The 27314-nt window shown below is 47.3% G+C and overlaps 1 protein-coding gene across 1 annotated transcript in view; it reads right to left on the bottom strand.

Moving 5' to 3' along the window:
• TASOR2 (transcription activation suppressor family member 2) overlaps positions 1-19623 on the bottom strand; it is a 911282-nt gene extending 891659 nt beyond the window's left edge. The window contains exon 1 of the mRNA XM_086918936.1: positions 18948-19623. Coding sequence (XP_086775062.1) covers positions 18948-19074 — 127 coding nt within the window. The 5' untranslated portion in view covers positions 19075-19623. The remainder of the gene's footprint in view (positions 1-18947) is intronic.
• Positions 19624-27314: the final 7691 nt, after the last annotated feature.

Genomic DNA, 27314 nt, shown 5'->3' with positions numbered 1-27314 from the left:
AATCTTTGGGCAGTGTTCTATAATATATTTGCAGTGGCAATTCACTATTTCTACAGTTTATTTCAGTAATTGTATTCTTTCCGTTGTGTCCCTTCTAGAGTGGGAAACATCAATATTGCAATTTTACAGTTTTGGACTTGCGTATAGTAATCAAATCCGAACATGCGAGGTTTCTGACATTTTAAGGCGATCCACAGGTACTTTCGGAATAATGGGTAAAATTATTTTAAATGTGCCTTATAGCATTAACTGGGGGAATCCGGAGTTAATGGGTAAAATTACTATTTTGCTTCATAATTTGAGTGTGGATGAAATTATGATTTATTAAAGATTAGCTTAAGCAATCGTGGGTGGATGGGTATGTGTGTGTTTATGAGGAACCAGCCCACTGTACATGGTAAAGGTACAAGATCAGCCCTGGGTCAATATGACACTTGGTGAGGAGGGTCTGTGGATAGTTCGTTGCCAGAAGGGGGAAAGCATATATATTTCTACCTGGTAGATTACCGTTTGGGATGGGTGGTGGTATGAGCGATGTTTACCACTAGAGTATTAGTGAATTTCTACTGAAAGATGTTAATGAAGAAGGGAATCCCTGCTGTAAGTTCAATGGATAAAGGAGCATTCTTGAGGAAATTATGGTGAAGCACCAGAAGACTACATTGTACTATCCACAAGTGAATTGGTGGACTGAGTGTGAGAACAGGATGATTAATGAATGTTTAGAACTAATGGCGGAATTGTTTTATATAGGTAGACATGAATCAGGATGACAGCCGTAATATAATGAACCTAGAATATCTGCAGTAATGGATAATATCATTCAGTATTCAGATGAGATACTTGAGCAGCCCTTTCAGAAAATGAAGAACTGATACCATTTTGGTTTGAGGTCTTGACTAGGCAACGCTAGCGCTAGTGCGGTCTCTTCGAGACATGCTGTATCTAGGATATGGGTTCGAAAAATGCCCATCTATTTCATTGGTTCCTGTTGTCCCTAATCTCATGTGCCTGAAAAAAGCAAGTATCTTCTGTCTTATCAGTGACAATTTCTTAGCAAATTCTTCAGAATGTTCCTTATTAAGTACATGGTACCATCCTCACCAAATAGATCATCCAACTGCTGCTCAAACAGGCTACTGAGCTGAGTGTAATAGTCTGACATCTCTAGGCATCATGACTGCTTCTTTCAACATTAATGTATTGGACATTCCTACTTCATTAACCATGCCACCAACTCGCCAGTCTGTTCACTCTTTTCTTTTAGGATATCAGCTCTCTGTAATAGCAAACTGGCTTTCATGAATTCAATTTACAGATTTTAGGGTCTCTCTCAGTGTCATTTTCCAGTGCTTAAGAATCCGGAAAACACATCAAGGAACAAGAGGCTTGAAAAGAGATTGGCAGACATGGAAAGATATGCTTTCGCAATGAACTTACATGAAAAATGGGTATTTAGAAGAAGTTAGAGGAGTACGTTTGAAAGAGTGGAAGGGGCTAACAAGGGCGAGGGGTTTAAGCAGAGCGAGGCATGAGGACGAAGGAGCTCCAAATGCTGAATTGTTTTGCACGTGTACAGCTATTCAATCCAACTTGGAAGGATGAAACCCCCATCTTGATTTAAGGCGCTCCTACACATGTTCCTTTATCAGATCACTGTGGAGATATTTTACAAACATTCGAATGAGTGCATATAAAAAGAATGAGTGCATAAAAAAACAAGTCCGGCAAACGCGCAGGTGTAGCATCCTGCAAGTGGAGCGCTCATAACCGCAAGCCGTACACATGCATAGCATCCTGTTCTATAATGATTTGTGACTTTAAAGGTATCTAGAGATGGTTTCATGGCCACGCGCAAGCCATGGAGTAAAGCCTCATTAGCTCCAGGAAGAGGACAGGAGTGCAATAGCTTCTGAGCGAGCAGGAAGGGTGGTGGCAAAATGTTCGATTCAGCAGAAAAAAAGACGAAATTTTGTAAAGTCGTCTGATTTCCCGCCCCTCTCCAGGAACGTTTTAGCCCTACTCGCGGGGCTTTGAGGGAGAGAAGCCAAACCTAGCCCTCCCCCTCGCCTCACTGGGAGTTCCTTCTCTTCTCTATTGATCTTTTAATTATGACACTAGAGATTCAGGGCAGAAGGTTTATTTTGAGCACCAAAATTTCAAGCGCAAGTGGAAATGATATGACAGCATTGGAACAATATAGAACAAATTGGGGGGGGGGAAACTCTCTTGGTGTAGCTCGCGGGTTAACAAGTGGGAGGGGTGGGGGGAGTGTGGCCGAGAGCACACACAGCGTTTCCCTTGCAGGAGCGAGCAGGGGCACCATCTGTTTGAAAGTTAATTACAAACAGATCATTTCAAAACTTGCTCCCGCAAGAGACTCGCCAAACAGCAATGCAAAGCGTGCAAGTTTTTGGCAGAAAAAGCAAATCTATTCTTTAAGGTCTTCTCCTATGCAGCACATGCGTGCTGTGTAGGCGAGACCTAAAAATGGGCAACCCGGACAAGGGACAGCCTCGTCTTACATTTGAAGCGAAAGAAATTGCAAAAAAAAATGCGCAAAATGATCAGGGCGACAAGGAACAGTCCCTAGCCGTGCTAGACTCAACTTGCAGCGACGCTTCAGGCCATGCAGCAGAGCCTTATGTCCATAGACAGTAAAATGACACCTTGAACCAACGGATGGATTCCATGGCGGCCAAGCTGGATAGACAAACCTCCAAAATCACAGAGGCGGAGCAGAAGATTTCGAATGTAGAAGATGGTGCAAGCATCTCCTCTCCATCATTCAGGTCAAAAATGAATTTTAGCGGCGCGTTCTCGTTGTAGCAACATTTGCATAATCGTATTCCGGAGTCCACCGATACTGGAAAGATGGAGGAATATGTAGAACAGATGCTTATCGAACTGTTCAGCCAAGAAAGCTTCTCAGCATTGTTTGTAGTCGAGCGTGCCCACAGATCTTTGGCACGAGGCCGCCTCGTGGTGTGCCCCCCAAGGCGACAATTGCCAAGCTTTTAAATCACCGTGATTGAGAGACAATCCTCCGTCAGGCCCGCGAGAAAGCGGATATAAACTACTGGGGTTTCCAGGTGTCCTTCTACCAGGCTTTACAGCTGCGGTGCAAACTGCAAGGAGAGAATATACAAAAGCGAACATCACATATGCCATGTTATACCCAGCAAGACTGCGGATTGACTAAGAAGGACAGCAAAAAATCTGAAAAAACCATTCACCAAACGTTCGCAGGAATTGATAGACTCGGATCAAGAATGAAGACAGACTGTCCCTTTGAGCCTACACAAAGAACGAGAATATGATGCAGACTTATACGGGGTAACTGGTGCGGACTGTAACCCGTACCGCCTGGCCACCTCAACGATGGAGGCTGTTGGGGCTCCTAATGCCCCTCCAGTGGGTGATCCCCGCTTTTCTTTTTCTCTTAAGCGGGTTTCCTGAGGGCTGGGGGTGGGCTCAGTTATACACTGTCCTCAACACATTTAGGATGCTGTTGTGGGTGGGATGGGGTAGGGGGTGGGGAGTTCCCTTTTCATGTTTTGTATGACTGTTCTATATGGCTTGCTGCCATCTTGGCATCTCTTTATTTGGTATTTGGCCGCATATGGATGGTCCATATGTCTAGGATATGTTAGATGGCTGGGGTTACAGAGACAGATAGTGCTTCCATTGCATGTGTGACGTGGAATGTGCACGGGCTGTATTGTCCCAAGAAAATAAGACAAGTTTTAGCACAACTCGACAGACACTGCATCAAGGTAGCTCTCCTCCAGGAGATACATCTTACTAAACACAATGAGATTAGGATGGGTACGGACTGGGCGGGGTATCGAATGTTTTCTTCGTACTCATCCTACGCAACAGGGGTGGCTATACTAGTCAAGAAAGGCACTCCCTTCACGGTGCTCAACTCAGCCATAGATGGCAACGGAAGGTATGCCATTGTCCATGGCAAACCTCATGGGATGCACATCACCATAGTGAACACCTGTGGGCCCAACACAGACAAACAAAATTCTATGAGGAGCTGCTGAGAGTACTGCGAGAGTGGCCAGAATCAAAAATAATATGGGGTGGAGACTTCAATACACATTTAGATCACTCCAAAGATAAATCGAGCCAGCAAAGAGGCTAGCCTAGGGCTGCTAATATCATTATAGCGGGAATGGAGGAACTCAGGCTTGTGGACACGTGGAGAAAGCAAAATGTTGACACATTAGAAGGGACATGCATGTCCACTGGCCATGGAAGTTGGTTGAGGCTAGACCACTGGCTCCTCAGTGAAGGGGCCAATACGTGAGTGTCTAACATAGCTAGACTACCCAGAACTCTGTCAGACCACAATCTGGTCAAGCTCACACTACATATCCAGACTATGATCCCCTGTCAGTTTACTTGGAGATTTAGAGCTGAGGCGCTGCTTGACCAGACATCCACTCTCTGGGAGGCTTTTAAAGCCAAAATCAGAGGGACTTGTATCAGCACAAATGCAGGCATATTATGGTATATCAGGGGGCGGCTCTCGAGGATGGACACTTTCGAGAGCGGCATTATGCCTGAATATTAGAGAATCCTAAGATTATAATCGAACAAGTTTATCCTGATCTATACAGTACATTTACTAACAATCCCTGAAGAAACCCCAGTCCGGATGGCCGTGTAAAGGGGCGAAACACGTGTTGGCTGTTCGGTTCACTCACTATCATGGATAGAGTGACAACACCACTATAAACAACCTACAAAGCGAATTAATGTGTGATTGGAATTTTTCCGCAAAGAGTACAGAAATCGAATCTTGCCCTTACAATCCTGTTTGAACAAGGTGGATCGGGCTGCCGCTCTCACTGGCAGACAGAATTGCTCTCATTAAAATGATAGCACTCCCATGCTTTCTGTACCTTTTTAGTAATATACCCATGAGGCTTCCCAGTCAATAAAAAAAAAATCTACTCTTACAATTGCTGAAACTGGTCTACGGCGGCGAACAACACCGGATAAGCTGGAATACACTTACATTGGACTACAAAAAAGGCGGCTTTGGAGTCCCTGACCTGTACCAACCTATTACCTTTTACCCAAAATCCCCAAACCGACTAGTTGTAGTGTCTCATTCGTTCTCCTCCAAAAATCACAAAATGGTCAGGGGCATTAGGTGTTAGGGAACAATAGATGTAAAATCTTGGCCTGAAGTGAGGTGAAGTTAGGTATGTGTGGGAATGTGTTGTGGTAGTGATAGAACTGTGTGGTGACGAGTCGGTAATGTTGCTGTGTGCATGGATAGGACAGCAGGGTGTTTCCCCACCAAATATCTTCCAGATGTGTGATCCCTATCTTATCCCACTGGGTAAACTCAGTAAACCGGTCACATGTTGTAGCCTGATCCCCTGCCATAATGTGGGTCATCCCATTAAGCCCACGATCCCATTTAATGAGGTGAAGGGCAGCTCTCCATCAGAGCAGAGTCACTCGGTGCAATCGGGGTGGGAGCGGCGGATCTTGTTCCCATATAGAAAACCCAGGAAGCCATCCAATCCCAGCAAGTATAATTCCATGCGATACGTAGAGTCAGCCCAACCACGACTGAGCCACTCATTTATAATCGCAATCTGTGTGGCTCGATAATTGTTTTAGACGTCTGCCATTCCCGGTTCTATGTCATAGGGAGATTGCCTGCCATTATCAAAGATCCCCGATGGTGACCCCGGCCTATAAAAAGGCTACAATCTTCACAGTTATTGTCTGGAACCACCTCTTGGGGGTCGGGTGGGGAAAGTTGGCGAGGACAAACAGAAAATGTGGAATGTTCATCATTTTGCTAATGCCACCCTCCCCACAGTGTTCAAAGGCAAGCACTCCCAGCACCCGGGATCCCTCTTCAGCCCATCCACAAGGTGCCCGACGTTTAGGCTCCACACCAACTCTGGAAGATAAAGATGTCCAGGTGTTTAAACGAGAGGCGGTGTATCGGAATCTCCTGACACCATGAATGTTCCTACGCATCTGCCCCAATGAGAACCAGCACGGACTTGCCTGTGTTGACCAGCAACCCAACACCTCCCTGTATTACCGAAGATTCTTTCGGTACCCAGAGCCCGAAGACCGCGGATCTGCCATAAATAGCAAATCGTCTACATAAAGTGCAATGCATTGTTCCGGTCCATTCCCCCAGGCCCACCCTCTCACCCGAGCGTCACATCTAATCAGCCATGCCAGGGTTTCAGTCGTTAAGGCAAATATGAGCGGAGAAAGTGGACAGCCGTGCTGGGTGCCTCTGCGAATGGGGAAAGATGGAGATCGCATTTCGTTCACCCGAACTTGGACAGTAGATGCGGCTTATAAGAGGTCTATTAATTTGTGAAAGTAAGGCCCAAAGCCTACACCTCACAGAACTGCTGCAAGAAAACCATGCAACTGTATCAAATGCTTTCTTAAAATCTATTAGTAGTAACGCTGTGGGACTGGCAATAGGATGTACTTGGGGCAGACCAGCTGCCCTCTACAGATGCAGTGGCCAGTGCTTCTATTCAGCATGAATCTCCATTGATCTGGGTGTATCAGTTGGGGAAGAGCTTCAGTCAGTTGGGCCCCCACTATCTTTGCATATACCTTAAATGGCAGCGAGAATCTTAGAAGTCAAAGATAAGCAGAATACCTCAGTTTTGAGGTCACGTATCATATCCTCCAAGGTTTATTAAAATATTTAAGTGCAGTACAGAAAGCAAAAACATAGTTGGTCTCAATAAATTAGTGATAGGACTCAGAAATCAATTGGCATTGGGTTCTTAGCATTTAAAATTAGATGCAACATAGTCCAAATCTGAAAAATAGGCTTGTCCAGAATGTGCAGCAAACCAAAGAGAAACCGCTAGCATCCATAGTAGAGACCCAAAATAATCAGGTTTACCCACAAAATCAGAGCGGTCTGGTACATTCTATAAAACATTTTACAATGGAAAGCAATGAAAATCGAAGTCTGCATGGGATGAGCAAATATTACAATATATTGTCAAATCACATTACAGCATTATTAAATGTCATACATTGCAACCATCCTAGCATTGTCTCCCTAAATGAATACTAATAAGTTCCCCTCTGATCTAATGTCATTGGAGGTGTCAGTAAAAACCTGGTTACATAAACAATGAGACTCGTAAATGAATAGCCTAAAGTCAGTGAGCATGGATGAGCCTTGAAAAGTAAGTAAATACTTCCTCGAAAATTATTCGAGAACAATGTCATCACAAAACCACAGTGTACATTGTTCTGCGTCATTGTAAAATATAAACACATAAATATTATGAATGTAGCCATGCAAATGCAAGATGGAGTTGAGACCTAGGTTTACCCATGCGAGAACATAATTCTATACATCACAATATGATCATTTTAATTGTTAAAGAATTTTTGTTAATAAGTAAATATAATTCTAATCAGAAAGTAGCTATAACATCATATTTCCTGGCTAAGTGGTAGGAGTCTCCATGGATTCCTTTCCTACACTGGCTGTGGCACAGTGGGTTATTTAATGCACTGGCAGCGTTACTGCATTGATTGCATAACATGGTAAACAATTGTCTGGTGTTGATTTCTTCACTGGCTGATAGAGGGAAATGTTTGGGATCAATTTCTAGGGTGGTGGGGTGCAGGGTAAAGGGGGAATCTGTTCTATTATTCTATGCATTGATTGAGGTTAACCTCCTTTTCCTTTCAGTGTGGATTTGACACAATTTCTACAGCTTTTCTGTGTGCACTGAATGAAGGCAGTGTAGCTTTCACTGGCTTCCCTTTACACATTGGTTAGGGGAGGTGCATATGTCAGACGTTATTTTCTGCACTAAAACAACAAGTATTTGTTAGCAAATTATTTTTATAGTGGCAGGAGAGAGGATACTTTTACTAACTAATGTTTTATTTCCTTTTAGATTATTGATGACTTCGCTTTTTATGGAATTATTTTTTCACTTGCCAAGGGCAGGAAACCCATTCCTGTCCTTACGGTAGAGGATAAGGTAATCATTTTTTTGGGGCACTTCATTTGAAGCACAACTTATAGTAAATTGCATTCCTGCATGAACGTTACTTTCTTTTTCATCGACTGATGATGGGGAATATTCCTACGTAAATGAGTAAAGCACTAACTGGAGTGGGCTTAGTTTGTACTGCTCAAGTAAAAGAATCTTTATTTTTTTTGTCCTGGGGTATTTGTGTTTCACTTAAGTCGATTTATGACTACTTTAAAGGAAGGATTCTGCAAGAAAGTCTGTGACTTGCTCGTTCAGCGCAGTCCACCTGGAACCTCGGGTATCTACTAACAAGTAACAGAGAACTAGTTTTCTCTGATTTGCTTAAACTGTATGGCCTATCAGCATATGGCTACCCACGATTATCAAGTCTCATATTTTCTTCTGGAGGGGTTGGCACTCTTGTGTTGCGACTGGGATTTCCCCTGCATTGTATACTGCGTGTACCATTGCCCAAATACACTCAACTGCATTCAAATTTGGTATCCTAGCTTTTTGTTGCCCCTGCAAACATGCTGATGTAGTTTTTGGGCTAGGTCTACCCATGGAACTGCTACCTGTGACCTGAAGGGACGCACCAAGCGTGCCCTCATAAAATGCACTGGACTACTGTCTATGTCCCAGGTTGATCACATAAAGCAGTGGTGGCAATGTACTAAGTTTGGAGATTGGGTACATACAAAACACACGAAGCTACAGCAAGGCTGGAGCAAGATGACATTTGTGTAACATTGGAATGTTACCCAACTCGATAGTTCATCGGTCGGCTGCAATGCCTGAGCTATACGAGGTACGCGAGAAGAAGCCTGTGTAATCGTGGAGAGCCAGGAAAGCAACCGCTACTATCCAGGATGAAATGGAAGCTATAGAAGTCAAGATCGAAAGGGCAGCTTGGATCAGAGAACCCTACTTATCTGGCTTCTGTGGTGACTCTCAGGCTGACAAGGTGTTTTCTCCATTTTATGACCAAGGTGCAGCGGGCACAAAGAAGTCCTTGCCCGGGGTAGTTAGTTTCACCGAGTCTGGAAGAGGGTAGCCTTTAATTAATTTGTTCTCAGCAACCAGGAGTAAAGGCATAAAAGTAGTAGATCCAATGCTTGCCTCAGATATTGTCAAGGCTACTTCAGCTGAAGCTTAGGCGGCAATCCAGAGCGAGCTGATAAGCAATAAGAACGGTGAGCCTAATGCCACAATAATAGCCGCACCCTTGGATGAGCAAGAGTTGGTGCCCCCAGCAGCTCTACCTGGGAGAGTGACTAGAACAATCAGATAGTAGTCTTGCTTCCTTCGGTCAGGTCGATACTGGTGGTCGGGAATTGATATTGCTGTACCCCAGGAGATATTTGTCTCTCTCGCAGGGTAAATCAGGGGGAACAAAGCAAGAAGCAATGTTTTCCCCGGATATAAAGGGGGATAAATTATTTTTATTGACTGATGATTCTGGGTTGTCAATTACCGGAAACGTATCTCCAAGTGATCCTGTCCATTCGGACTCAAGTGCCAGTAGCTTATTGGAGGCATCACCTTTACTAACACAAAGAAAAAGTAAAATAAAATCTTCATTAAAAAAAGAGGGAGGAAAAAGGGAAGCACCGACAAGGAAAAATAGGCCGGAGAGACATTTCAAAGCTGAGATGGGATTACTCTGCAATGCAGTTGGCTTATATAGATGGAGAAAAGAGTGACAAAGATCTGGCTATGGAAAGACGTGCAGAAATTGCAGGCAGGGCAGCAGGGTCAGAGTTGAGCAACACTGTAAAGCCCTCCCTTACTGTAATTCTCTCCTTCATCAAACAGATGCCGGAGGAAGCCCAAAGCCACAGCCATCGGGCCCGACAAGCATCAAAGAAACTACAGGGTGCGATAAGGGAGAGAAGTAAGACATGCTCCGACATATCTGAAAGGATGTCAATGGTGAAAGTGTGGACAGAGAGCCTTGAAATGGAGGTTGCTGCTTTTAAAACTCAGAAGGCATCTCAGGAACCTATGATGGATGAGTGATGTGGAAACTGGAAGACTAGGAAAACAGGCAAAGAAGAAACAACTTGAGACTTTTGGGGGTGCGTAAAGGCACTGAAGGGGGTAATGCTATGTTATTTTTAGTGAACCTTTTAAAGGGCGCCTTTCCAGATATGACAAAATGGGAATGGGATAAAGAAATACAAAGAGCACAACGTGTCCCCTAATGCTGAAAAATCAACATTCAGGTAACTCAGAACGGCCACAAGCAGTACGTGTACATTTTGGCAATTTCCTGTTGAGACAGCTTATTTATGATTAGGGCTCCCGGTTCAGGAGTGGGTAGTATGTCTGTAGTTTGGCAAAATCCATGAGCACGTATGTGTCAAATAGGTCTCCAACCCTTTTGCAATAAGAATCCTGCCATGCCTTAAATCCAGAGCGTTCTAATGCGGCCCAATGCCCGGGGAAAGTCCGGGTTGCCTATCAGTGGGGTCTGCGGGGATAGTGGAGAGGTTGCGTCTCAGCAGTACCTTGTCCCAGACTCACAGTATCGATCTCGTGACCGGGGAAATGTATACAACCAATAGTCTATGGGGCTTGGGCAGCCACAACATAGTCGTTTGTGTTACTTGTTCCTTTTTTCCCTTGTCTTTTTATATGTTTCCACAATCTTTTTGAAGCATAGAATGTATGTCATTGATTTTTTAATTGAATATATGTATATTTATAAAAGAAACTTTCAACAAAAATGAAGAAAATAATCTAAATAAATTTTTTAAACTATTTTGTATACACACAGCTAGTTTCGTTTCTATTAATTTTGTCTATATGTCACAATGTTCACTTAATTAATTGACTAGTTTCCTTGGGATTTTTGGCTTAACTAATAAGCTCACTACTGTTCGCTTTTCAAAAATAAGTAATTTTGACGGCTGCCAGCCTCCACAACCCCGATAAGTTCTGTGGCTTCTATTTAGTGAGGTCTGGCCGAGTCATGGCAAGTAAGCTCCGAAAATTATATTCTCCATTAGCTTTGAGTGTGGGAAATATTTGTACGCCCACATATGGGACTCCACCATTTGCCCACTGAAATGGCATCTGCTCACAGAGGTGTGTTCGCTCAGGTTCCTGCAACATCAGATCTAGAATCAGGAATTTCTGTTGATTGAAAACAAGATGCTTGCCCAAATTCTGAGAACTCCGCCATGACGTCCAGCAGAGAGTCCGACGGTTTCCTGAGGGTCAGGAGCATGTCGTCTGCGTATTGCATGATCTTATGTTCCCTACCTCCCATCTGAATCCCGGTCACCCTTGCATTACCCCTTATACACAAGCTAAAGGCTCGATGTAGAGCAGAATAGGAGAGGGGGACAGGAGGCAGCCCTACCTGGTTCCTCGCTCAATGGGTAATGCCGTTTACGCAGATATTAGCTTGTGGAGCTGCATAGCATGCCTGCACCCAACTTCAGGAATCGGGGACCAAGGCCCACATGTTCAGGTACCCGGTAAAGATAAGGCCAGTGCACACGATCAAAAGCTTTCTCTGCGTGTATTGTTAATATTAGTGCTGTCGTCTGGGAGTGCAGCATTTTATCCAGGAGGTGGCGTAGCTCTTTCTGTTTTCACTACACCCACGCTCCGGGATGAACACGGCCTGGTCTGGTCGATTAGTCCTTTCATGTACGGTGCCAACCTGTGCGCTAACACACTAGTAAAAATCTATGGGTCTACGTTCAGCAATGAGACCGGGCGATAAGATGCGCAGTTTTGGGGTCTTTGCCTGGCTTGAGGATTACTGTGATGGTGGCCTTATGCATTAATTCTGGTAGTGTACCCTGTGTGTCAATAGACGTGTGAGTATCGATGCTAGTTGGGCAGCAAAGGTTTTATAGAATTCCTCTCCGTAGCCATTAGAGGCGGGTGCCTTATGGGGTTGCAGCTTATGTATGGCAGTAAGGACTTCTTTACTGTGATGTCCTTCTCTAAGGCAAGGCACACTGGTACCTCTACTTCAGTTGAATACACCTGGGACAGATATGTATCTATCTCTGCATCCTGTAGAGGGTAGGCAGTGTAGAGGGCCTTAGAGAATGCTCGAAGGAGTCTGCAATGCCTACATCTGTGGTGAAAGCAGAACTGTCATCCCTACATATTTCAGGTATCCGTCATTCTAGCACCTGTGACCACAGTCGGTGTGTTAACATGTGTCCAGCATTGTTTCCCGCTGCATAGTATTTTTGACGCAGTCGAAATAAAGTGTACTCTGCCCTCCCCGTATCTATGGGCCGTAGCTGTTTTTGTTTATTAGTCAGTTGACGCACCACCACGGTTCCCATTCTGGTGTGCGCGGTCTCCAATTCCTTAATCTGACTTTCTAGTTGACTCCGCTTGTCTCGCCGCTCACTGTTGTAGCCTGTTGCGGTGCCAATAAAACTGCCCCACAGAACAACCTTTAGTGTCTCCCACAGTGTGGCAATTGTTGTGTTGGCTTTCTCATGGTGTTCCAGGAAAGAGGTCTGTGCTCCTAGGGTGGCCGTACGCACCTTATCATATGTGAGGAGTTTTGTATTTGGGCGCCAGCGATGGGAGGTTGATGAATGCAGTGAGGGGCGAAAATGTAGACTAATGGGGGGAATGGTCGGACAGAGCAGCTGCCCCTATATCTGCGGCTGTTGTGGCTCTAGTTATCCCTGCTGCGTTGAGGAAACAGTTGACTTGTGTATATGTTTGGTGCACCGCCGAAAAGAATATGTAGTCTACTTCCATGGGGTGTGTGTGACCCCAAATGTTTACTAGACCCGCTTCGGCCAGCCAGTTTTTGGTGCCCATGGTGAGGCCTCTGTCCAGGCCCGTCCGAGAGTGTGATCTGTCCCGTTGACCATCCATTGTGACATTGAAGTCACCCCCACCACCATTTCCTTGTCTGGAGTAAAGAGCAGTCGCCCCAGGGCATCCCTGAGCAATAGTTCCTGTTTGTTGTTGGGGGCATAAATAGGGGCCATTGTGTACCTGGCGCCCTGTATCTGTATGTGTAATACCAACACCCGCCCGCGATGTCCACAAGGATACCCTCCACCTTCCCTGCAAAGTGTGTGGTGAACAGAATGGCAACTCCCGCTTTCTTAGCAGTACTATAGGAGAAGTATGGACGGTCAAACCATTGGGAGCACATCCACCACCAGTCTTGTTGGATCAGGTGAGTTTCTTGCAAAATGCACACAACGCATTTGGAGTCTTTAAGATATGAAAGTACCGTAGGCCGCTTCGTCTGGGAGTTAAGGCCTCCAACGTTGAGGCCAAGTATAGACACCATGTGTAATGCCTTCGCACCCAGTTTCCTGCTCGCTAAAGCGTCCCGCCACCCCACAGTCCCCCACAGAAGGGGGCTAAAATGTGGCGGGGTAGGGAAGGGAAGAGATAATTAAAGCACAAAAATAACATAACAAGAACAATAAATCTACTACCTTCTCCCACCCGGGAGTCATTACATTTAACGTGTTGGGTCCATGTCACACCTGGGTGTGCAAGTTGGAATTGAGATGGGTTATTTCGATGAGCTCCAACGGCTCTTGTTCGGGAGGTCGACGTCAATCGCACCGAGGCAGCAGGGGCCCAGCCCCCTGAACCTTCAATGATCAACAGGCGAGGCATGAAGGCTCCCTCATGCTGCAGGTGTTGGAGGAGCTATGAGTGTTCCTCCCAGCTGTTGGCTTCTGTCAGTTTATTCAGTGTTTTCGGCCCCCGTCTGGCGGAGCTCCTTAGTCTCCGTTTCTCGTCCTAGGTTTCGCAGGACTGTGACCTCGGAGGGGAGGGGGGGGGGGGCAGTCGCAGGTCTGGCATCTCTGGTACTGCACATGCATCAGCTAAGATGCGGAACAACCAGACCTCCTCCTTCCATATAAACTGTAGTCGGAAAGGATGCCCCCACTTGAAGCTAATCTTTTGAGTTTGGAGAAGATCAGTTAGCGGCTTCAAGGCTCTGGGGCGCTGTAGTGTAGTTGGGGCCAGATCATGATACAGCCCAACCTTGAAGCGCTCTAATTCGATAGATCTCAAGTCTCTGTATTGCTGCCATTATTGGTTCCTACTGCTTGTAGTAGTGCAGGCATGCGAGTATGTCCTGAGGCTGGCTCGGTGCGTTGCTGGTCACCCGGCCCGGTGCGTGCGGTCCAAAACTATCTCTTAGTCTAGTAAGGAGGGTGTCACATGTTCGAAAAGCAGAGTCACAAATCCCTCTAAATCGTTAGGAATGGCCTGAGCCGGCACAACTTTAATACGTATGTTAGAACGTCAAGATCGATTCTCTAGGTCTTCAATATGGTAGTGTAATTCAGAGTTCAGGTCCTGGAGCTCAAAAAGCTCCTGGCGGGGGCCCTCTAACTCTTCCTCCCGGGCATTGTGCTTGCACTCCACCGAGTCCAGCCTTTGATCGAGGGCATCAATGTCTTGCCTGATTCCCTTAATGTCTGAGGCGATGTCACGATTGAGCTCCGCAAAGTCCTCTCGAAGAGTGCCGAACAGGCACTTCATGAACGCCTGGGTGATTGGGGCTCCTCACCATCCTCGCCACTGGCCTTATCAGGGTGCCCCCCTTGGGCCTTGGCTTCCCGCACTACATCTGCCTTCTTCGTGTTCATGGGGGCAAACACGTCCCTTACGGAGGAGTCTTTCTTCATTTGGTGGTGGGTGGACAATCTTGCTAGGGTGTATTTCCCCCGCTGTGTGACAACAGTCCAAATGGGCCACCTTCTGTGGGCTCCGCTAGGTAGTCTGACGTCGGTCAAGCCGGTCTCGGACTCCACAGCCACCGCAGCAAGGAGGGGAAACTCCTAGCCTTAGTGCGTAGTAAAAGCGAGACGGGACGGCTCACCATCAGGGGGCCACAGAAGGCCGCATTTCAGGGCCCTCACCTCCAATGTTGTGGCCCAGAGCGGGGGAGGACCGAGCTGGTGCGAGGTCTCAAGGCGCGTCTCCGGCTGAATGGGGAGGGGGGACCCAATGAGCCACTAAGGCCCACCACTACTCACCCCTATGCACTGGCCTCAGTGGGCCTTGTTAAAATTATCTTTGGGTTCAGGGCCCAAGCCCCACAGGATATCAAGCACACCCGCTCTGCCGTTACCACCGGACTAGGAGGGGGGTGCTGAGGGGGGGGGGGGGGTTAAGGCCCTCCGGGGCGATCGTTTCCCCCTCTGTCACAGGCCCCAGTGACACTCTACAATTGCTCATAGCGAGGTGGGCCAGCCTACAACTATGGGCCGCCAACGTGCACCCTCTTCTCGAACTCCAGCTTCTCGGCTCAGCACTCGGCAGTCAGATCCCCGTGGCTCCGGCAAGCAGGGGAGAAGCAGCGTAGGTCCCACTCGCATCCCAGGTCCAGGTTCAATCTGTAGGCTGGCGGGGGGGGACACGGTGGTGATCGGGGGCTCTCTCTCACACCGCAGCGATCAATGGACCGCTACCCTGCACCCACACCCCAGCGTCGTCACTCACCGCAACTGGTGGCTGCCTGAAGGGGCCAGAGGTCCTCTATCATGTCGCTGGAACCCGATCCTCAATTCAGGGAGGCCCACCGTGGCAAGCCTCACTCTCCAGGGAGCCTCCGATCCAGGCCAGTCACGTCCCTCGAGCCGAACACGCTCCGCCGCAGAGACAGCGTCTGTCCCAACTCCTCAACCACTGTCAGCCCCTAGGTCGCCTTCGCCCGCTGACACACTGTCTCTCCCGCTGTATCAGGGAGCCAACCTCCTCTCTATATTGCATCTGGGCCTAAAAACCGGTGGAGTTCCAAGGTGTGCACCCTACACTGCCACCATCTTGGACACGTCACCCCGGCCTGGCTTGTTTTAGGTATATGTGTTTGTTGTTGTGAGAGGTCTGCAAACAATAACAAAACTAACAGCGAGGCAACCAAATAACGGTCAGATGGCATATCATGTGATGAAGTATACACCCCCTTAATTACATAGGCCACGCCTGTTAAAAAGGATTCCTGGTGCTGTTTCTTTGGCCATGCTACTTTTAGAGAGCCACACGTTTCTCATCCCATTTAAAGCACTGGGAAAGGGTTCCTAGTTTTAGATGTTGCAGAGCGATTCCTGCACCTATTCAAAACACAACAAAATTCATACAATGTAGCTTGTTCATCACGCCAATATACATCTTTACAGACACTCAATTTAAGTCAGTTTAGACATAAGACATCCTCAACCGACTGCATAGAAGCAGCATAATAGCAGGGCGACTGGTGTTAACGGCCGAAAGGGGAGTTGCCCTACTAGCTTCGGGACTAGCATCGGAGGGGAGATAAAAAAGCGAGAATGTACGCTCTGCTGCAGCTTCAAATGGAGTGCTCACTGATTCGTGTTGATTACAAATTCAGGTTGTTTTTTTTAAAGGAAAGGATGAGGTCAGACACCGCCTGCGCATGTGCTGGTCGGGGCAAGGACTATTGTTCGCCCTTGAAGCACATGCGAGAAGATTGATGTCAGTCTGAAGGGAGTAGCCAGAGAAAGAGGCAAATAGTTGATTTTAAATGGGGTGTTATTCTTTGGCCCAGGTGGTTTTAGCAGCGCGCTATTGAAATTAATGGTAAGGGGCTGGGCTGGCCTATCTCAAGATACTAGTGGGTGGCAACATTTGGAGCACTCCCTTACCTTTGCGCTACTTTTAGGCCTCCTGATTGGATAATGGGAGCTGGGCGACTGGGCTGTGAAAGAGTTTGGCTGCGCAGCTCGGATTTCGGCATACATGGCATGCAGCAGGTGTGCTGTATTCCATGTGTTGGCTGTGTTTATTGCTTGGGACGGACACTGGCACCAGCTGCATTCACAGCATAGTATTGCAGATTATTGCCAGGCTGGGGTGAAACAACAGGTAGGTACAATCAAGAAATCAGGAGAGCCCTGCTTGTGAGCCCCGGGTGTTGTTTGGTGTTTTGTAAGTCTGCCAGAATGGCGTGTGTGGTAAACTGTATACCGGTAGTCGGTCGGTGTTTCAGAGGAGATATTTAGCTCTTGAATTGATTTTATATTTTTGTTTTGACGTTACAGTTAATTATGAGTTTAATTGGTATTAGATTGCTCATGTTTTGTGTAAGATGCTTCATTATTTAGCATCAACAGTATTTTTATCATATATGAAGATATTTTAGTTTTTTTGCATTCATCTATAAAGAGCGCTGCATGATGTTCCTTTTTACTAAAATAAGTTTCAATATCACTGCAGTACGTTTAAATCTGCTGTCATTTAGGGAAGTTGTGTCACAATAGTTTCCTTAATCACCTGCAAAGTAACATGCTTGTATACTCCTGCCATGAGTTATTGATTACCAGGATGTCTAGTTCACAGGCGTAGCAATGACCTTATTAATTGTAAACTACAAACGATGCATTTAATTTTGTGTAGCGCACAGTGAGAGTCGAATTTATCCTAAGTGACTCCATTTTACGACAACTTAAGCCTATCTTTTAGAGGGAATCATGCAAGGAAGCTGCAGAGGGAGTGCGATAAATGTACTCCCTGTAAATCAACGATTTAGTAAAATAACATACAACACTATCTGTGGAGAGAGTGGAAGAGTGAGCTTAACTTGCATCATTCAAGCTTCCCCTACTTGGTAGATAATTGGCAGACAGGTAAAGTGATTTGCCCAGGGTCACCCACTTTGCTCAAGAAGGGAAGCAAAGATTAGGGCTCAAGTGTTCCAGTTGTGACAGGAATCAGGGGCATTCAGAGTCCACCACTAACGCCAAATTCTTGCATACTTTGTAGTTTTTTTTGTTGTAAAATGAAGACTTCTGACAAAACTTTGCTTTTGACATACCATGTATGCAAATGTTTGGTATGTATTCCTTACAATTACCCTGTCATGGAGTGTGTCAGTGGCAAAATGATGCTCCTCTCCCCGCAAATTAGAATGAGGGGCTCTTTAACTTAATGCCCCATCATTTTGAAGTCACCAGCCACCACTGCATAATTGGCTAGCAATGCCAGTCTGGTCAAGCCAGTAAATGGAGAACCCTTCACACTTGGGAAATTAAATAAACGTTGAGTTCTTCGGTCAACACACATACATGTTACAAAAACCAAGGCCGGACAGGGCACATTTTAGTTTGCCCAATAACCACCAGAAACTAATATTAAATAGGAATCTAGACATGTGGTCTGGAGACCCATAGGGTCAGCGCAGCCTATTCAGGCAGCACAAGATTGCAAAATAAATTACATTATGTTGACGGATTAATAAAATGTATATAAAGCAGTAAAATATGCGTTCTGTAATTAAATAAGTACTTCTCTTGTGTGAAAAGCAGCCTTGCTTTCCATGACACTGCCAATAAATTAAATTAGCAAAATATAAAATTGTAAATTAAAAAAAGTTCTGTAAACGTTAAGGAATTCGAAACTAGACACAAAAAATTAAGTTTGCATGCTCAGATTGAAAGTGGGGGCAGTGATAGTGCATTAAACATAACATTGTCTGGATGATAAGTGGCCTCAATTTAATTTAGAAAAAGCCCTAATCTTCTCATTAAAATCAAAATATAGATTTTTTTAATTATATTTGTGAATTAAAATATGTCACCATTTGAGGATTTGTTTGATGAATACTTTCAATATAGTGTTTTTTTGTGGTTCTGTTCATTGAAAATGCTTAGGCAAATGTTCCAGTAATGACTCATAGGGGGTCCCTGTATTCCAATAATGATTTAGTAAGGATCACCGGGTTCTAGTGAGGGTCCACAGGTTAAAATCCAATACTATAGACAAGCCTATCTACAGCACCCAAACACTACCGACCGATTAAAATCTGGAAAAAAAAGTATGGCAATAATACCTATAACGTCTCTAGAATGAGCAGTATGGTTAAAAATTAAAAACTGTAAAGAGCGCTGCAAGTGCACCGTACAAATGCTGATAGCATAACACTATGTTTGGACTCACCAGAGCTGGATGTAGGTACAGCATCCTCCTCCTCCTCCTCATTGACCCTCATACTTCCCCTAGCTCCTGAGGACCCCGTAGGGCCTCTCCTAGTTCTAATGTCGATGCCAGCCTTGGTTTTGGTCATTGATCTGCGACCCTCCTCGACCTATTCCTCTGGATGCAGACCCTCGCCCTCTTCTTCAGTAATTCCTGTGCCAGTGCGCACTTTCTCTGGATCTAGTCCACCTTAGTGCGGGCCTTAGTGCAAAAACACACGCCTGCTGTCAAGAATCCGTGTTCTCCTTTTCGTTATGTTTACTCTAGCTCCTCTGGCTTATCGTGGTGTCGTTGGTCATAGCACGTCTCATGCCCGAATCTCCTCAGCCCCTTGGGGCTCTTCTTGCTGCTCTCTGCTTAAAACAATATGGGGCGGGCTTAGGGACTAGCCCAGCCCTCCAGCGCACATTCAGTGTGCACTGATCTCATGTAGAGTACCGGCCGTATACAACAGCAATATTCTCTACCAAGGCGTCACCTTCAACCAGAAGGGTATCATGCCCTTGTTGGTGTTCTCAGGTGGGCAAATAGGAAACGGTTGCACAAAGGGCTGAGGAGTCCACAGGTCTCGTAAAGAAAAAGACACAAAGCGAGTTTCAACTTGGATCCCTCCTCCGTTCACTTCTAAACCGGAAGTACTAAGCTATGCATAGGGAAAAAAACATACAATGTGAAAACGAAACCTCAACCGGAAGAACAAGAAAGAAGCATCGGAAGTGACGTCATTGAAACCCCGCCCCTTTCTCAGACAGCACTGGGAACGGTCGCTGCCATTTTCGTTGCTCAACACTGCAAGGCGTTCAGTACGTTAGAAATGCCACGTTTGAATTTGGTTTTTGTCCAAGTTCAAGTCTAACATCGAGGGAATTGAAAATTTGAGTGAAAAGTCGTCTGGGGATAGTGCTCCATACCGAAATTATCCGTAGCTGCGAAGTTTTCAGACAGTTTATGAGCAGTGCTTTAAATTGACTTATAAAAGTGCGGGTACTTACTAATTAGAGTACCGGTTTCCTATTGAGACGTCCTGATACACTTCCATTAAATGTTTTGCAACAGTGTTGAGAAGTGCAGATACTTTCCTTTTCAATTTAAAGTGCAGTTACTCATAGCTGCCAACATTTGAAACATTTTCCAGGGCCACTTTTCCATAGCTGCCAAGATTTCAAATTGCTATGTGTGACATTTTTTTTTTTTTTAATTTTTAAAACCTTTATGTTCAAGTCAGTGCACACAGCTATTTAGCCATACATCCCGGAGCCGGAGTCTAGGCAGCAAATCGTTAACCAGAAGGTCAGTGTACAAGGAGCAAGTTACCAGTACATATCAAGGTTGGAATTTTCTGTTTTTTGAGAGTAACAAGAATAAGAAAGGAAGCACCAGAACTAGTGCTAAGAAACAAGGCAATTAAACAGTTGTGCAGCAAAGCCCGATCCCGGATTCGTCTAGGCCCAGTAACCACAATAATAATCAAAAACAATACTCATGTGTAGGACCATAGGGGGAGGGGAAATACAGGATGGCTATGCAATTCTAAACGTGTGTTGGGGTTATAGGTTATGGGGTCAAACGTTCCTCCAGTGGGGCGGTGTCGGGTGGTATGCAGATGTCACCCCTATACTCATTCCAGGCCCCCCATATCTTCTGCCATTTTTTGGGGTTTGCCCCTAGCCACGTACACCGTCTTCTCTCGGAACATACACCAATCCATGTTGGCCTTCCACTGTACCACCTTTGGGGCTGTTGCGGCGCCCCACAGCTGTGCAATGTCCCGTTACGCAACCATATTCCCTAGGGTAACCCATTGAGTTTGCGCACTGTTGTAATCTGTTGGGCCCCAGACATTCAGGAGGCAGCGCCGGGCCTCCGCTTGAACATCCACCCCGGTCACCTCGCTCATGATCATGTGCAACCGCCTCCAGTAGGAGGCTATTGCACTACACTCCCAGATAATGTGCATGAAGGTGGCTATGGCGCCACATCCACGCCTACAAAGTCCATCCACTGAATGACCCATGTGTACCAATCTGGGACCTGTGACGTAAACCCTATGGAGAATTTTTAATTGTACCAACCGCAGCCTAGAAGGGATAGCAACTTCCTTGGGGGAGGACACTGCACATTGCCAGTCTTCGTCATCGAGCTCTATCCCATCCCGCACCCACTGGTCTCTCACCCCCAGGAGGAGGTCAGTACGGACATTGATCAGTTTTTTATAAAATAGGGAAATAGCGCTATCAGGCATATGGCCGTCCAGCACTCTATCCTCCAAGGGGGAGTATTCAGGGATCTTTCCACCCTCCGGCATAACTGCCAGTAGTGCATGACGGAGCTGGGCGTACCGGAAATATTCCGTTCCGCCCAGCTGGAACTCCGTCTGTAATAAAGCAAATTATTTTATTTCCCCTCTCACTATCATATCTTCCACCTTGGAGATACCTATCATGTCCCACTTGTCGAATCCCTTAGTGTGCCACAGTTTACCCAGTATTTCAGAGTCGTAAAGAGGGGTTGCCATCGTGAGTCTATCCTTCACCCCTGTGACTTCGTGATCGCCCTCCATATGTGCACCGCTGTCTTCGTTGGCCCCGACATTCTACCATCCAGAGATCTCTAATACAACGCCCTGTGATACTTCCCATCGTCCAGGAGCCACTGATCCATGGCATAGCCTGGGCTTTCTGCTGGACTGTAAAGACCGTGATTAAGGGCCGCCAACTGGGAGGCCTAATAATATCTCCGGATGTCGGGCAATGCAATACCTCCGTCATACCAAGTGTAAGCTTCGTAATGGCTATGCGTGGCCTACCGTCCCAGAGCAGGGCACGCTGCAAACCCTCGATCTCCCTGAAGTAACTGGCTGGGACCGGATCTTGGGTATTTTGTAGAGCATACTGAAATCTGGGCAGGGACATCATTTTAAACAATGCCGCTCGCCCAGGGAGGGAGAGCGGGAGTCTACGCCAGCCCTCTATGTCACGTCGGAGACGGACGAGGGGGGGAAGCAAGTTATTCATATAGCGCAACTTGGGGTCCGTTGAAATGTAGATCCCCAAGTATTTAAAACCCTGCCTCGCGACCTGTATGCCACAGTCCCTTGGAAGTTGAGGCGTCCCTCCTCTCAGCACATACAGGTGTGACTTCGACCAGTTAATAACCAGGCCGGAATGCCGGCCAAAGAGACGAAGCACATCACACACCACAATAAGCGACTTGCAAGGAGAGGTGAATACAACAAGATATCATCAGCGTATAGCGACACTCGGTCTTCTAATCCAGGGGACCACCGTATCCCGTTTATGTCTGGGTGGTGCCGTAGCCACGCGGCCAACGGTTCAAGTGCCAATGCAAATAACAGGGGAGACAGGGGGCAACCCTCCTGGTGCCTCTGTGGAGAACAAAGGACGCGGAGACACGACCATTGACCGTTACGTTGGCCAGCGGGCCGGCATATAGAAGCTTAACCCACCCAACGAATTCCGAAACAAATCCGAACTTCGCTAACACTGCCCACAGGTAGTTCCATTCAAGGGAGTCAAACGCCATCGTGGCATCCAAGGACGCCAGAACGGCTGGTTCCCTGAGCATGTGGGCCCTAGCAAGGGCTCCATGGAGTCTCCGCAAGTTAAGGGCAGTGTTGCGGTGTGGAATAAAGCCCGACTGGTCCGGGTGCACTAAGTCGCCAATCAAACGGTTGGCCAGCAATTTAGCCAGGATCTTAGGCTCCGCATTCAACAGAGAAATGGGACGATACGACCGGCACAGATCTCTGGGTTTCCCTTCCTTATGAATGACCACAATGGTGGCCAGTCTCTGGTCGTGGGGAAGCATGCCCTTCTCCAGCGCCTCCAGAAACATGTTCCGCAGGGCCGGGGAGATGACATCGGGTTTAATCTTATAAAGTTCCACTGGAATACCATTGGGGCCGGGTGCCTTACCGGACCTAAGGGAGCGAATGGCGAGGGCTATCTTGTCTGCGGAAATTTCCCTATCCAGGTCATCCCGATCTTCCTCCGACAGACACGGGAGGTTCACCTCCGCCAAAAGCTCCCCAGAATCGGTCTCGGACTGGTTAGTGACCAAGGTGTAAATGGCCTCAAAGTAGTCTGCGAACGTCTCGACTATGGCCTTCGGATCAGTGACAGTCAAGCCGTCCTCCCCCAACACTTCTGGGACCACCCGACTGGCTCTTTCTTTTTTATCCAACCAAGCTGTGAGCTTGCCCGCCTTATCCCCGACATCATAGATCCTACCCTGTTGCTCTCTGCCCATGACTTTAGCAGCGTCAGTAACAGTAGCTCGATATTATGACTGTTTAAGTGAGAGAGCATGGAGTAGCTCCGGTGTCGGGCCGACCTCCAGTCGGGAATCAAGATCTTTAATCTCAGCTTCGATACGCACCACATCCGCATCTCTACGTCTCCGAACGTCAGCAATAAGGGAGAACGCCTCTCCCCTTAAGACCGTCTTGAATGCTTCCCATAGGGTGACAGCCGACGTAACCGACCCCTCATTCTCAGAAAAATAGAGCTCAATAGCCTTGGCCATGAGTCCACGAGTCTTTGGGCTGCGGAAGTACCAAGGGCTGATCGCGACCATTCGGTCGGTTGCCTCAATGTCAAAGTCGAAGGACACCCAGACCAGGGAATGGTCCGAAATACCCCTCGCCAGCAATCGGGCCTCAGAGACTGCGGACGCGTGGGCCGCTAGAGTTAGTACATAGTCGATTCTAGAAAGACTACCGTGCGCCCCCGAGTGGAACGAATACTGACGTTGGGTAGGATGCCTAAGCCTCCAGCAGTCAATCAGTCCCATGGTGTCCAGAAAATCAGGTAGCCAGGATTGCGAACTTCGGAGATCTCTGGATGGATGTCTGTCTAAGGTCCCCGAGCAGACCGAGTTGAAGTCGCCCCCCACAATAAGTAGCCCCTCGGGTAGACCCAAGATGGCGCCTCCAAGGTCTTGAAACGTGTTGTTTTGTAACCCAGGGGGGACGTAAACCGAAACCAAAACTAGAGACCGTCCCTCCCATCTCCCCGAGACAGCAACGTACCGCCCTCTCTCGTCAACAACGCTAGAGTTAATCTCAAGGGGGAGAGACGCACGTACCATAATCCCCGCCCCCCGGGATCCCGAGGAGAAGCCTGAATGTGCCACCATCTTGAATCCCTTCCTGTTGAGCGCCTGGCACGTATTTCCCACCAAGTGTGTCTCTTGCAACAAAATAACATCAGGCATATTTCTCTTGAACAATTGTAAAACCACCCCTCTCTTAATACGGTCACCCAAACCATTAACATTCTAACACAGCACTTTTAGTTTCCTACCCCCCATCGTCAAATCGTGGGCCCTTTCCGCCCCCGGACGGCTGCCTAGCTACACAAACAGAAGTATCACAGTCTTTGAATTGCCTTGAAAAAGGAAAAGAGAAAGAAAGAAAAGATAACACACCAACAATCAAACCTCCCCCCACCCTGCACCCCTGCATCAGACTAAAAAGCCCCCCCAACCAGCAGTGTGCCTGTCGCCCCATTAACTACACTACAAAAGGACCCTAGAGGAGAAAGGAGATCTCACAGGCCCCCCCCGCCACCCTCCATAACGAAAGGAAGGATATTCATCGTAAAGTGCAGCAGTATGGCATGGTTGTCGTCAACAGGGCCACCGTCCGACAAAGTCATGAAAGTGAATTCTATTCCTGTTGCTCAGGGCCTCCCGACGCGCCCTCCGAGTGTTCCTCCCGTTCATCGCGTCTGTGCGGCAATGTGTCCAACCAGTCGCTCACCACTTCAGGCAGGTCAAAAAACAGAGCACGGCCATCGTGTTCAATGCGTAGTTTCGCGGGGAACATCATTGAGTACTTCATCCCAAGGTCTCTAAGACGCCTCTTCACTCCCGCGAAACTTTGGCGCTGTCGCTGAACAGCCCGGGTGAAGTCCGGGTAAAAGTTGATGTCCGCATTTTGAAATTTGAGGGGCCCGTTCCCTCTCGAGGCTTGTAGGATAACGTCCCGATCCCTGAAGTTGAACAGCCGTGCTATGATGGGTCTCGGCGTGGCACCCAGTTTGGGGCGCCCCCGGGAATTCTATGGGCCCGCTCCACTGAGAAGAAGCGACTGAGGCCCGCTGGGGCCAGATGAGTTTGCACCAAGTCCTCCACGAACAGATCAGTGGCCGATTCCTCTGCCCCCTCCGGTACTCCGGTGATTCGGACGTTCTGCCGCCTGGCACGTCCCTCAAAGTCTTCCAGTCGCCTCGAAAAGAGTTCGTTGGCCGACCTCAAGTCCCGGACCTCCGTCTGCAGGTCCGAGACATCAGTTGTGAGGCTCGCAGTTTTAATGTCCAATGTTTTGACCCTGTCGTTGGTCTTGCCCAGGTCAGCTCTGATCAGATTAATTTCGATCGCCAGAGTGTCAACTTTGTGCGTCAGGACCTCATGCTGTTTGTGCATCTCCGTCTTGATGCCAGCTATGGCGCTCATAACGTCCCGAAGTGTAGGGTCCGACGTGTCTGGCGATCCCTCCCGATGAGAATCCTTCGGCCGGGTAGTCGCACTCGGTGAAGTCCGTTGCTGGGCATAGCGATCAATCTTATTAAACTGGGAAAGAGTAGTCTTCCTACTAACTCGATTCGCCGTCCTGTCTGGCTCGCCCCTGCCCGCCATGATGGAGTCGGGGAGCTGAACAAAGGGTGGTACACCAAGGCCACTCCGGCTGAGCAAAGCAATCACAAAGTAAAGCGGTCACCGATATTTTCTCAGCGACCGTTCACTCCACAACTCCGCGTGCTCCGTAGGGCCAGCGTAGCAGTCACTCACATAGCATTTCGATCATGCGTTGCGGTGTCGTCGCCGTCGGCCACCACAGGGACAATAGCCCCTCCCTGGCACGAATCTTCAGCACGACGTAACTCCGTCCAGGAGTGTCGGATTTTAAATCGGACAGCGGGACCCGTCTCCGCAACCGTTCACCAACAAGAGTCCACCGTCGTGGACCAGGATTTCAGACAGGATTTATGCGGAGGGTCGGAGGGTCTCCGGAGCTCCGAGCTCACGCGGCCATCTTGCTTGCCCGCGAAGCTCCTCCTCTCTATGTGTGACATTTTCATGATTTCATTGTAATTATGAGTGACATTTTAACAACTATGAGTGACACTTTATCGCAAGCAAAAATCAAGCAATGAAACATATGGAGAAACATATAAATTTCAGAAATGAGAACCATTGGAGCAACAAGAAAGTGCGCTAACGGGCTTGCCTACGAAGAGCGCCAGCGAGCTGCTCTGCCAATCAATGCTGCCCGTGCTGAGTGGCGGCCTGAGGAAAAGCAACCACGAAAAAAAAAAAAAAAGCAAAATCTCACGGTATGTGTAGAGATGAGATCCAGTGTAGAAACCAGCATATTTACACCATGTGCCAATGTTGGCAACTGAGCGCCCCAATATAACATCACTAAAACAAACAAAGTTATCATCCAAGCAAACTGATATCAAACTAGTCATAAACAATACAGGTGGAAACAATCCTTTTAAACATGCGGTGGAGTTAATTTACAAACAAGTGTCAAGGAATATAAGAAATTTGTTACCCTCTGCAGTGATTCATAATGTGCTCACTCACCATGCCTACTATGTGAAAATGATACCAATCACTCGACTCCTTAGTCAATGAACATGCATAGTGATAATCACAATTGTAAAAAGCACAAATGTAGTGATTGCTGTCTAGATTAACAATATAATAACTATGACCTTAATCCCGCTGCTACAGCTCAGACACAAAAGTTTACTTGCACCCTGTCATTGAAAACAAGAACGAAAAGAAAAATGAATCAATGCTCCATGAGCAATTATCCGCCGTTTGTTTATGTATAAAGATGAGCAACAGCATTTCACTGCGTTTGGCACTAATGTCCTCTTACTGAAAAATGCACCACATTCTTGTTACATGTTGACTTACGTATTTGTCTACTTCCAGAAACCCTCAAAGCACAACTCCTGGAAGCCCGCCGGCACAATCCACTGTGTTTGTTCTGTTGTTCTTCTGCAGCCCCCAGGCTGAGGCAGCGTGGCTCTCTCTCAGTGGCGACGGGCCCTCTCACAGCGGTTGCATAATCATGCAGCACTCTCCCTCACCATGGCCTCAAGTCAGTCCACCGGCCCGGGCTGGTCTGAAGTAATTTGCTGGCGGGTGGCGTGGCCGCCAATAATTCAGCCCCTGGACCTGTCAGTCCTGCTCCAGTGTGGGCAGACCTGCAGGACAGAGTCTGAGGTCACTGCGAAAAGCAGCGTGGTTGATGCGAGCCAGCCGCTGAGCACCATGATGCCCGGGCCC

Source organism: Lissotriton vulgaris, chromosome 1_1, assembly GCF_964263255.1.
Source record: "Lissotriton vulgaris chromosome 1_1, aLisVul1.2, whole genome shotgun sequence".
Classification (NCBI taxonomy): Eukaryota; Metazoa; Chordata; class Amphibia; order Caudata; family Salamandridae; genus Lissotriton; species Lissotriton vulgaris.
Note: the sequence above shows the minus strand (reverse complement) of the source record. Positions and strands in the feature narration are given on the sequence as shown.